The 13368-nt window shown below is 42.7% G+C and overlaps 2 protein-coding genes across 2 annotated transcripts; both read right to left on the bottom strand.

Moving 5' to 3' along the window:
• Positions 1 to 28: 28 nt before the first annotated feature.
• Positions 29 to 6857, bottom strand: LOC111977751 (josephin-1-like). The gene is given in 6 exon segments (XM_024007348.2): positions 29 to 2022; positions 2404 to 2474; positions 2476 to 2599; positions 5040 to 5168; positions 5369 to 6238; positions 6703 to 6857. Coding segments are annotated over 5 exon segments (735 nt in total). The 5' UTR covers positions 5677 to 6238; positions 6703 to 6857; the 3' UTR covers positions 29 to 1919.
• A 221-nt stretch (positions 6858 to 7078) lies between these two features.
• LOC111977748 (GTPase IMAP family member 4) lies at positions 7079 to 13323 on the bottom strand. The gene is made up of 7 exons (XM_024007335.3): positions 11328 to 13323; positions 10885 to 10962; positions 10606 to 10656; positions 10384 to 10434; positions 10142 to 10192; positions 9987 to 10037; positions 7079 to 8175 (listed from the first exon to the last, which is right to left on the bottom strand). Exons 1-7 carry the CDS (start codon positions 11443 to 11445, stop codon positions 7430 to 7432), a joined length of 1146 nt encoding a protein of 381 aa, XP_023863103.1. The 5' UTR covers positions 11446 to 13323; the 3' UTR covers positions 7079 to 7429.
• Positions 13324 to 13368: the final 45 nt, after the last annotated feature.

The following is a 13368-nucleotide window of genomic DNA, read 5'->3' as shown; positions in this document are numbered from 1 at the left end:
TCAAGAAATTAAGCCACATCCTCAGGGGTACCATTACAAGCATTTTATTTTTGTGAAAAAACAGATAAGAGTAACACAACCAGGACCCTTTAACAGAAGGGAGGTGGGTGGGATAGTCATGGAAAAACGCTAAATCCACTATGTCACTACTTACTGGTTTGAAAGGGATTTTCTACCGGTGAGTTTGGTTGCCCAACCTGAAGTCCCCTAGGGGCATCCTCAGACCAGCAACCTCATTGTTTTGYCTCATGATTAGTGACTGTTGCAAATGATTAAATGATCAGTTGAATGAATCATGTGATGCTCAGATGAATAGGAAAGCTTTTAGGATTGAGCCCACCAGGTGCAAAATTTAACAACCCCTCTTTTGGTAGACAATGTCTGCGTCCTCTGTAAACAAGTTAAGGCCTTATCAAGTCTTGAATAATTCACAATATGTTGTTGTGATGATGATAAAGATCTATCAACCAAATCTCTCAAACAGCTGTCAAAAAAATTCAATTTCTAAACTAACAGGTCTTGGACTCTCGAACTTTCCCTTTTTCTTCTACACATCTATCGACATACTTTCTCTTTCCATTACTCCCTCAACTGTCAACCTTTTCCCTCTGAATCCACTTTACTTTTCAAACGTACCAACTTCCCTCAACGCACTCAGCATTGTGGACATTACAGCCAAGGCATCTTCAGACAGATCAACATCTGACAGCAGTGCATTTCCAGCGAATAACTGGAAACCTTAATTAGCATTTGTACCAATTCCACAATTCTGTATATTTGGCTGGTGGATTTTTGCAGACAACCATTTATCCATGGTCAGTTACACATGTTAAGGGTCAGGAGTTTTTCTTAATCTTAACCACATGATCTAACCAGAAAAAAACTCTGGGCCCTGATTAGCCTATAATCAAGTGTGTGGCTTTTCCTGGTCAGGCCGCATGGTCAAGAACAAATCCTGGCTCTACCATGATACAATATATAGCCATTTGTCAAWTAATTTATACATTTTAATTTAACCTTTATTTATATAGCCATGTGTCAATACCTGGGCCTAACATGGCTTCAGCCAAGAGGGTTTCTAATTTGAAGACATGAACTAGCAGTTTCCTACTAACAGACAGGGATGGTCTCAGAAGCAACTGAGAGGATAAAACAGCTACATACAAAGGTCCTCTTGTGCTATTGAGAAAACGTGCTTCTCACGAACTATATTACAGTCTATGTACACAATAGACACACTATGAAGTGCTTGGCATTCCATTGGTTGCTGTCATCATTAGCTCTGTGTTTGTACAAACAGTAAAAAAAAATTGGCCAGGATTTAGTGTTGTCCAAGTGAAAAAAATTGAATTGTGTGCAGTGACATGATCAGAGGAAGACAGACAGGTAAAGAAGAGATGTACACTGTCACAGTAGAGCAGAGAACGACAGATAGGAGAGAGAGAGGGACAGAGAGAGAGAGAGAGAGGGGACAGAGAGAGAGCGAGGACAGAGAGAGAGCGAGGACACAGAGAGAGCAAGCTAGCAAGAGAAAGAGTGACAGATGGGTAGTATTACACACAGTCACATGCCTCTCACACTTGGAAACGTACAAAAAAAATCAAAAGTAACATGGAAAAATAGTCATCAATATATATAAAAACACATTAGAATCCCAAACACCAAACATAATGTTTATAAATCTGAGTGTTGTGTAGTGTGATTTCTTCATGACCTCCCTGTATTCATCTGTTTCCTTCATCGCTTCAGGTCTCATCAGCCAGAGTCCAGCAATGGGTGTGTGAGAAAAAAAAGTATGTCTGGTCGGTGTGCATCTGTGTGATTGGCTGAACAATCTGTCCCCTGATTGGACCATGTTATCCTGAGCAACAACTGGGAAAGTCTAATCCGGTAGAGAAAAGGTTGCCGGGCACATTCAATCAACAGCCATCTGACCTCCATGTTTGGTGGACCTCCACCTCCTCAGAGACCACCAATAGGAGCTCACCATTTTTCCCTCTCAGCTGGTAACGCAGGAACTTCCTGTTGTGTGGAGGGAATCGAAAGAACAGAAGGAAAATAAAGATGTCAGCTTGTTATTTATTAGAAGTTAGACAAGGATCAATCATCATTGTGGATGGCGGCCGTGGAATTGATTATTATTTGGGAATGAGACTGATTTTGTATTACTATGTGGCAACACCTAGTGGAGACAATACAAATTACGTTCTCTCTTGGCTGCTCCACAATGTATGTAAAATGAACAACGCAAATTATGATGGACTCAATCTACTGACTGGACAGGATAATTGGGACACACACACACACACACACACACACACACACAACACACCACACACACACACACACACACACACACACACACACACACACACACACACACACACACACACACACACGTACCTGAGCTCATCAGGGTTTCCGATGGTATGTGGGCTACGTAGTTTGGAGTCGAGGTTGTAATAGACTCCGCCCAACCTCGCGCACCCCTATCCAGTGCTGGCGTTTGAGTGGCAGGCGCAGCGGACCCCAGCGCAGATTGGACGGGACGTTCAAGATGAAGCCCGTTACGTTGGATAGCGCAATACTGCCCACATCCCTGCAGGAACACAATACACAAGTCAATCACGAGCTCCCGAGTGGCGCAGCAGTCTAAGGCACTGCATCTCAGTGCAAGAGTCGTCACTACAGTCCCTGGTTCAAATCCAGGCTGAATCACATCCGGCCATGATTGGGAGTCCCATAGGGCGGCGCACAATTGGCCCAGCGTCGTCTGGGTTTGGCCGGGGTAGGCCGTCATTGTAAATAAGAATTTGTTCTTAACTGACTTGCCTAGTTAAATAAAGGTTACACAATCACAGACTTCCATGAGTGGATTTTCAGTAGCTACTGTAATGTTGTAAATCCATGATGATGTCTGTGGGGTAAGTTAAGCCACCCCTTGTTTCTAGATAACTATACACAAACTTGATCATGTGACCAAATATTTATGAAGAGGTCATAATTTCATGGCATCTGTGAAGGAAGAAACCACATGGGAAAAGTGATAAGCAAGTTATGTCCAAAGAAAAGATTTTCACAAATTCTAATGATTTTGATGCTTGTATCTAAACCAAAGTAGATACTTCTAAGATTATTCTATACATCAGTTGGGGTCTCTATAATCAACAATATGAGGTCCTTAACATTGCATGAACATGCAACCTTGTAGCTATGTGGGCTAATATAGCCAAAATGTTTGCCTTGGGATAAATTGAGCAATTGGCCACCATACCCCCTACAAATGATGATTACATTTAGTCAGTTCTATGCATAATATGCATAGTATTTTTGCAATGTGTCATGCTTATGAACTCAAGATCATCATTCCTGTGTTTACAAACAGAAAACAAGCAGGGGTCTAGCCCCCCTTAAGGTTCTTGAAAGAAGCAGCCAAGGACGTGAGAGAAGGGAAGAAGTCCATTGGAGCAGCAGCAAGGGATGAAACAAGTTGACTGAATGACACTGAAGAGGTACATTGACAAAAAAGAAAACAGCAGAGGCACAAGGTCTTATCTGATGACATGGAGTCTGAGCTTGATAAACATATCCGGAATTTTGCAGACCAGTTTCATGGGCTTAGTAGCCTCTAATGCAGAGAACTTTCCTACAAATTGGCACATTGAAACAACATCCCTGTCCCAGACAACTGGTCAAGAAATGGAACAACATCCCTGTCCCAGACAACTGGTCAAGAAATGGAACAACATCCCTGTCCCAGACAACTGGTCAAGAAATGGAACAACATCCCTGTCCCAGACAACTGGTCAAGAAATGGAAGGGTAAGTCATATTGAACAGAGAGATCTATATCTGATCTATACCATTCTTGATACACATGGGAAACTGTTGCGCGTGAAAACCCAACAGCGTTGCAGTTCTTGACACACTCAAACCAGTGCACCTGGCACCTTCGACCAAACCCTGTTCAAGAGCATTTTAAACTTTTGTCTTGCCCATTCACCCTCTGAATAGCACTCATACACAATCCAGGTCTCAATTGTCTCAAGGCTTAAAAATCATCTACAAATCCTCCCCTTCATCTACAATGATTGAAAGTGTATTTAACAGGTGACATCAGTAAGGGATCAAAGTTTTCACCTGGACAGTATGTCATGGAAAGAGCAGTTGTTCCTAATATTTTGTACACTATAATAAATTGAATATATCAAAGGGGGCTGCGGAGGGGAGGACGGCTCATAATAATGGCCGGAACAGAGCAAATGGAATGGCATCACACACCTGGAAACAATGTTCGATACCATTCCACTGATTCGGCTCCAGTCATTACCACGAGCCCGTTCTCCCCAATTAAGGTGCCACCAACCTCCAGTAAAATATACCACACCCCCATTCCATGAAATCAACTTTGACCTACCAGTCCCCATCACCCACTTACCCCAAGCTATGTTTTCAAAACTGTAATGTTTACATGAATTCTGATTATTTCCAGGGATACACAATATCCTGAAATATATGTAGATATCTTTGTTAGAAAGAAAACTATATTTGCCTTGACGTAGTGACGCTAAATATAAAAAATGACTTAACTTACCCCACTCTCCCCTATGAATGCACTGTACTTATGTCGCAATTGCTTTGATTTTGAGAATATCAGTTTCGGTAGCTGTTTGGATAATCATGAGTAGCTGCCCTGTGCTCGACAGGGATTCAGAATGAAGAGGATATGCAAAGAAGTCTTCCTCTTTCCACTCTATAGCTGGCGTAYGGCCAGTGATTGAAGTGAACTAAATTGAGCACTGCTGAGCCGACTAACATAGTTGCAGACAACACACGCACCAAAAAGGGAGAGGAGTAAACAAGATGGAGAACACAAATGAGCATAGCATTATGGTTCCAATGGCTCAGTGGGTTGGATGGTGCTTGTTGTGGATTTGAAAACCTCTGCATGGGCCACGTACATCGTTTTGGATAAAAATGTTAGTTAAATGACTAGATAGGGAAGAAGGCCATATAGCTTTGATGAGAACAGAGGTATACCTTCTTTTATCCCACCAGACAGCCTCGTATCCTCGGGTCTGCAGAGCGGCCATAATGACATTCACATCATAGTTCCCATTTCCAAGCATGCTCTTCTTGTGGGGGGTTACCAGAGTGCCAGGAGAGAGTCTGTGGAGAGGGACAAGAGAGCGATGAGGACAGAAGAAGCAAGAGAGAAAAAGGTTGAGAAAGGTAGAGAGAGATGCAGAAGGTAGAAAGAGATGCAGGGGGGGAGAAAAAGAGAGGGGGTGAAAGAGGAAAGGAATTTGAGAAATAGAGAATGGAGGAGAGAAATATCTCCCCTAGAGAACACAACTTTAACCCCCCACCTCTGGTAGATGTCCTGGAGAGTATCCCTGCTGAAAGCTGCCCCATCCTGGAAGACGTTATTGAGCGCGTGCAGAGCACACAGCTCCCGCCGCTGCTTCTCGTGGTAGATGGGCGGTGGAGGCGTGGCCAGAGGGGTCGAGAGAGCATGCTCTCCCAGGCCTGACCTCCCCCCCCCCACCCCTCTTCCCATCCCTCCCTGCACCACCACCCCCACCCCTTTCTGCTTGCTCAGCTTCCATGGCATACAGCCCAGGTCCTGCAGCCCCCCTCTCGCCCTCCCCTTCCCGGAACATGGAGCACTCCCCATCACCCTGTCACTACGCCGACACGACTACCATTGTCATGGCAACCTTTCAGTTGCTGTAGGAGCGAGCGTGTGACAAGGGAGGGGGGAGGTGGGTCTACTGGGTGACACTGAGGGGGGCCAGGTCACTTCAGCTACACCTGCTGTTTCAAAAGGGACGATTGGAAGAAAAAAAGAAAAAAAAACTGCTGGCAAACAGTGTTCAAGTTGAGTGAGGAGCCCCGAATTGAATTATGTGAACAAAAAGTTGGGTGTGTAGACATTGATATTCCAGTTGCTTCAGTATAAAAATAGAAATAACCACAAGGATCATCTATGGAAAAATTAGCAAGAGAAGCAAGAGTATGCGTCTCTTTTTTCAACTTCCTCCATTCTGATGTGTGTCATCGTAACTTTTTTTTTGAGTACCTCAAGTGTCACGAGAGCTTAGGAGTTCTTTCCATTTCTAGAGAGCCCAGAGGACCACGGCTCCACCACTGAGAGTTTTCTCCAGTGGAAAAGTGAGGGACCTGATACAGGAGGCTCTGTGACATGTAGACAGACCGACGACTCCTTAAGAAAACAGCTGAGGGAGAAGAGGCAGAAACCCATGTTGAGGTTTTCACCTAAAWCAATGTCATGCTGAAATAACAATTTAGGGATAACAAGGTGTTTTTCTAAAGCGTCTTTTCAGCAGTGGTGAACAGGAAGGAACACAAGACAAGAGTAAACATTTATACTAACAGTTGACTCGATAAGAGYGGCATGCTTGTGGCATCACAGTAAACTGATGTAACTAGACAGCAGGCGTAAGAGAGTCTTGGTATTATTTAGTATTCTGTAAAAYAAGTGATATTTACAGATTAGCTAAATATGTGAAATCTACCTGATATTCAAATCCATCGCTCTAGCTAAAATCCAGTGGAACAGGAAGGCAGCTGCAAAGACTAGATTTTCTTTCTATGGCTGGCTGTACGTGCCATTTGTTTGATAGCGTAAACATGGATGCGAAACCCTTCATATTTAGTATATTTATCTGTTGCCACTTACCTTTCGCTTCATGCGATACTGTAGTATGGTTGTCATAATCCTGGTTAAATTAATTGTTTCGCCTCTTTTCCTGGGGTTGTTTAGTCCTTTGTCTTTAGCACCTTTTCCTTGTAGCGCCGTATCTCTATATGAGCATGCGCAAACCGTCAATTGCGTGTTTGCTTGCTTGTCATAGGGCTGACGCAGGCTATCTGCGAACTGTAGTCCCTCCACTCCCTCGAGACTAAAAAACTAAATCTAGGGTTTAGTTATCTAAAAATGGGTTGAGACCAAACATTTATCTTATGCAAAAACATCCGCAAATTGAATGAAAGTAAATAAGGGCTCTTTTGACTTGCAGTTACACTAGCAGGAAATACAGTCCGAGTCACTGCACTTATTTGGAAGCAACTTTAATACTTTAAAGAAAAAAAGGGAAACCATGGGAGGAATGTAGTAGACAGACAAGAGTGTGTGCAAGAAATCAAGTAGTGTACATGAAGGCAAATTGACATAGATTAAATATTGTTCAATAACAACAGTACTGTAAGAACATATTGTTTTTACAAAACAAATTTACCCAACAAGCCCATGCTCAGACTGACATATTTAACAATAATCCATGCAGAGACAGTGACATCCTGAGGATCAATTCCCCAAAGACAATAACAAACCCAGAATCCAAKAATGACAAAAATAAGTCAACAAAATGCACCTAAACCCAAAATGAAGTTTTACTCTTCAACTCTCAATACTCCTGTCCCAGTTTCCGTGCCAACACAGAGGCCATGTCCATCAGCAGTTCCTCCCTGACTTGGTCCTCCCTTTTCTGCAGCTCGTGGGTGTAGTGTCCCCTCAGTGCCCTCATCTCTGCCAGCCTCTCCAGCAGCCCCCTCGCCAGCTCTCTCCTCTCCTCCACCGGCTTGTCTGGGTTGTTGTCCACAAGCTCAGCCCTCTGACCACACAGATACAGAGCAGTTCTGAGGCCTCCAGCATCATCCTCCAGTAGCTGGGCTAGCGTGGAGCCCGGACCCAAACCGTCTGCATGGGTGAGGACAATGAGGATGTGGCCTGTGGCACTCTCTCCGACCAGCTCCAGGAGGGCCCTGGTGGCACTAGCAGCATCCTGGTCCACCCCATCTCCAGATCCAGGGGTCTGGAGCACCAGCAGGAAGGCATGCGGGCCTGGGCTGGCCAGCTGCAGGCTGCGGAGGGTCTCCAAGGCTCTCTTACTGTCACCCAGAGATGGACCCAGGAGGTCTGGGGTGTCTATTATGATCAGCTCTCTCCTGTCCACCACCACCCTCCGCTTAGTACACTCCATCACAGCCCCCAGGGACCCCCCAACCTGAGGGAGCCTGCAGCCAACCAGGGCGTCTGCAAGGGAGGTCCGACCTCCACCGGGAGGCCCCGTAAGGATGAGCCTCAGCCCAGGCTCTATGGAGATAGGGCTGGGAAAGGGCTCTGTGCCTGGGGGACTGTCACTAGAAGCCCCTGGAAAATAAATAGACATGAGTGGAACAGTTCATTCAATGAATGGAGAGGGTTTTGTGTCATGATTTCATCAAGTGCTAGTTCTATTATTAAGGAAAAACAACCCACAAGACTAAAGGACAGTTGATAGGATATTTTTTGTGCAGGAATACAGACGCAGCAAGGAACATAATAGAAATGTCTAATTTCCTCTTTCAGTTTGCTGACAGATTCCACACAATGCTTCACATTTGATAGTGAACCTGAGGGGAACAGTATGGGAAACTAAATTACACATACAGTACCAGTCAAAAGTTGACACCTACTCAGTGAAGGGTTCTTTATTTGTACTATTTTCTACATTGTAAAATAATAGTGAAGACGTCAAAACTATGGAATAATGTAGTAACCAAAAAAAGTAAAACAAATCAAAAAATATTTTAGATTCTTCAAAGTAGCCACCCTTTGCCTTGATGACAGCTTTGCACACTCTTGGCATTCTCTCAACCAGCTTCATGAGGTAGTCACCTGGAATACGTTTCAATTAACAGGTGTGAATTCTTAAAGTTTGTGGGATTTCTTTCCTTCTTAATGCGTTTGAGCCAATCAGTTGTGTTGTGACATGGTAGGGGTGGTATACAGAAGATAGCCCTATTTGGTAAAAGACCGAGTCCATATTATGGTAAGAACAGTAGTTCAACTAAGCAAAGAGAAGTGACAGTCCATCATTACTTTAAAACATGAAGGTCAGTCAATGCAGAACATTAAGAACGTTTGCAAAAACCTATCAAGACCTATGATGAAACTGGCTCTCATGTGGACCGCCACAGGAAAGGAAGACCCAGAGTTAACGCTGCTGCAGAGGATAAGTTCACTAGAGTTACCAGACTCAGATTGCAGGCCAAATTAATTCTTCAGAGTTCAAATACCAGGCAACATCTCAACATCAACTGTTCAGCGGAGACTGCGTGAATCAGGCCTTCATGGTCAAATTGCTGCAAAGAAACCACTACTAAAGGACACCCATAAGAAGAGACTTGCTTGGGCCAAGAAACATGAGTAATGGATATTAGACCGGTGGAAATCTGTATTTTGGTCTGATGAGTCCACATTTTTGGTTCCAACTGCCATGTCTTTGTGAAACACAGTAGGTGAACGGATGATCTCCGCGTGTGTGGTTCCCACTGTGAAGCATGGAGGCGGTGTGATGGTGCTTTGCTGGTGACACTGTCAGTGATTTATTTAGAATTCAAGGCACACTTAACCAGCATGGCGACCACAGCATTCTGCAGCGATACACCATCCCACCTGGTTTGCGCTTAGTGGGACTATCATTTGTTTTTCAACAGGACAATGACCCAACACACATTCAGGCTGTGTAAGGGATATTTAACCAAGGAGGGAGTGATGGACTGCTGCATCAGATGACTTTGCCTCCACAATTACCCGACCGTAACCCAATTGAGATGGTTTGGGACGAGTTGGACCGCAGAGCAGCCAACAAGTGCTCAGCATATGTGGGAACTCCTTCAAGGCTGTTGGAAAAGCATTCCAGGTGAAGCAGGTTGAGAGAATGCCAAGCATTTGCAAAGCTGTCAAGGCAAAGGGTGGCTACTTTGAAGAATCTAAAATATATTTAGATTTGTTTAACACATGATTCCATATGTGTTATTTCATAGTTTTGATGTCTTCACTACTACCCCAATGTAGAAAATAGTAAAAAWAAAAMAAAAACATTTGAATGAGTAGTTGTCCAAACTTTTGACTGGTACTGTAAAGGAACAGAACGTGTAATTAACTAGAAAAGGGAGAAAAGAGAGGGAGAAACTTACCAGAGTTGTTTTGAATGATAACAGTGAACCCGCTGAGTTTTGAGAATGAAGCTGATAGACGAACAAAACCATATCAATACATGATCAACACTTTTAGAGTTATGAATCAAAGACGTTATCATTTATAGGGTGGGTGGGTATTAACAATCTCTTACCAACTATAAACCTCCAAATACGCGACAAACACTTCAGTAAGTGCTGTAAGCCTGACACACAAAGACAGAATTAACAAATCATTCACCACCACATCATACATTACTCTATAATGACCTAAAACCTGTGATGGCAATCAATTAATCTACTGCACATTTACATTCAGATGAGTTTAGTAAACATGTAAATTAATATTTTCCTGCGTGTGGGTTTTGATAAAGTGAATAATTGTGACAGTACGTACTACGAAGAGTTCCCATCAGGTGGCTCACCCAACCCCACAGTGAGGACAGACCTAAAACAGAGGGAATAATATTTAGTTTAAAATAGTATTTAATCAAGAAGACATTTCATTTAATCTGTTGTTCAGATGAAGATACTCAAATATTGATGCCTGATGAATGAGATATGCAGGCTGAATAATGCAATAGGGTTCAAGGTTCAACCTCCAGGCATGATGACTCACCAGTGAGTGTGCAGAAGAGATGGATGGGCCATCTTATCAGAGCTGGGAGGGCTGTAGCGGACCAAAGAGATAAATAAACTCACTCAGTATCAAACAAAACTCTATTTACAGTGGCATAACAAATTGATTATAAAGCAATCAGATACACAACACCTGCTGATGTTAAAACCATACAGTYAGTCCCCAGATGGGAGAGAGGATCATCTTACAGATAAAACAACATGATACATCAAAAAAGCATTTGCTGAAATAGTACTGTTGTGGTTTAAGACTGCTGACCCTGTGAGAATCTGTAGAGGAGATAGCCCACCACAGTGAGAGCTCCTGTCAAAACACTGTTGAAGTCCAACCACAGACCTGCAAGAAAAGATTAGTGAAGCATGAGACTGATCAATGTTCTTTACTTGTCAGGAGTTTAACCTTTAACCCCAATAAATTTTGAAACGGGGTATTTTTGGTTCTACATTTATAAACTGTGGGCTTATCAGCTTGGTATACTTTTGTGTTTTGTATTGATTTTCTAGTCTAAATGCGTTATTGTATATATTTGTAATATGTAGTCTACATTTCGGACTCAACTGTCTCCACAAAGATTGAAACAAAAAAAAAAACTACGGTCATGTTACACAGACGGAGCAAATGTCGGTATGATACATGTTACTTTTACATCTCGGACGGATAGGCTAACAGTTAAATTTATCGGATGTGAATATCCTTCTTACCAGTSCTACCATCTCCACAGTAGGTTGCGGTACAATCGCTGTCTGGTTTGCAGTCGCACTGGTCCATATTAACAGGTAAGCCCGGTCCGTATGCTACTGGCCAAAACCAAAGCGCCATCTCTCGTTACGTAGAAGTACTTTGAGGAGTCGTCGGAACAAAAGTGTTCTTTATTGTAACTGAATGAGCGATATAATGCAGTATTTGTGGCACTGAGACACGCCTTTTTTCTAATCATACAAGTAAGACGGGAAATAAAGGTAACTGCCAAAATAAAGGAAACACTTGAGTAAATGAGGGTATATAAATTATATTAAAAGCAGGTGCTTCCACACAGGTGTGGTTCATGAGTTACTTAAGCAATTATCATCCCATCATGCTTAGGGTCATGCAGAAAAATGCACATTATTTTAGCTACCATGGCAAGAAGAGACCTCAGTAGCTAGGTTTCCATCCAATTGTCGACAAATTGAATGCAAATATTCTAACAAATATATGCGCATTTTCCCACCAAACTGACTTGTGGCTAAAAATCAGTCAGTGATGACATTGCACACATTTACTTTTTTGCGTACATTTTAATGTACTCTGGTCTTTGCATGTGYAATCTAGCCAACAACTTGTAGATACAGTGAGGGTTGGCTATAGTCTACACATGTTGATATTATTATGGATAAGAGTGAGAATATTTGTATTTGTCAAACGGCAGCCAAGCATCAAACATGTCACCAGAATAAGACCCTCGATATGTATTGGGAAGAGGCATCAAGCTAATCACCATGCACATTCACCACCCTCTGTAGTTTATCATAATTTATTTCATCTGTAGCTTAATAAACTGCATGCTTTCCCGAGTCATAGTGGGAGGACCACACAACAAGTTTACTTCGATATGATGGTTCTTACACTCACTGAACTAATATATAACTGCAACATGGAAAGTGTTGGTCCCATGTTTCATGAGCTGAAATAAAAAAATCCTAGTAATGTTCTATACTCACAAAAAGTTTCTCAAATGGTATGCACAAATGTGTTTAAATCCCTGGTAGTGAGCATTTMTGCTATGCTAAGATTATAGATCCACCTGACAGATGTGGCATATCAAGAAGTTGATTAAATAGCATGATCATTACACAGGGGCACCTTGTGCTGGGGACAATAAAATACCACTAACATGTKCAGTTTTATCACACAACACAATGGCACAGATGTCTCAAGTTAAGGGGGCATGCTTACTGCAGGAATGTCCACCAGAGCTGTTTCCATAGAATTTTATGTTAATTTCTCTACCATAAGCTGCCTCCAACATAATTTTTGCGAATTTGGCAGTAAGTCCAACCTGCCTCACAACCACAGACCACATGTAACCACACCAGCCCAGGACCTCCACATCCGGCTTCTTCACCTGCGGGATCATTTTAGACCAGCCCATCTAGACAGCTGATGAAACAGAGGAGTATTTCTGGTCTGTAATAAAGTCCTTTTGTGGGGAAAAACCCATTCTGATTGGCTGGCCCAGGCYCACCCATGGCTGGCCCAGGCCCACCCATGGCTCCTGCCCAGCCATGTGAAATCCATAGATTAGTGCCTAATGGATTTATTTACTAATGCATTTTATTGACTTCATTATATGAACTGTAACTCAGTAAAATTGTTAATTGTTGCATTTACATTTTTTGTTCAGTATAATTCTTTAAAAGAAAAAATTCAGTACATGGGACTTTAACCCATCACGCACAGGCTTTTATCTGCAACAAGTCAATTTRATGGAAAATGCACATTGTTTTTATGCAGATCTTTAGAATATTCACATGAAAATCTGTTGCCAATTGGATGGAAACCTAGCTAGTGACTTTGAAAGAGGGGTCTCAAAGGTACATAGGGGGTTTAAAGGGTGTGTGCGTGTCAACCTTATGAAACACTTATGGAAGATTCTGGAGTGGAGCCTGAAACAGCGACCACCATCAACAAAACACCAAATTATAGAATTTGTCATCGAGTCACATCCCCCCAAAAGTGTTCCAGACACTTGTACAATCTATT

The sequence above is a fragment of the Salvelinus sp. IW2-2015 genome, linkage group LG18, assembly GCF_002910315.2.
Source record: "Salvelinus sp. IW2-2015 linkage group LG18, ASM291031v2, whole genome shotgun sequence".
In the NCBI taxonomy this organism is placed as follows: Eukaryota; Metazoa; Chordata; class Actinopteri; order Salmoniformes; family Salmonidae; genus Salvelinus; species Salvelinus sp. IW2-2015.
This window is presented reverse-complemented; position numbering and strand designations above follow the sequence as displayed.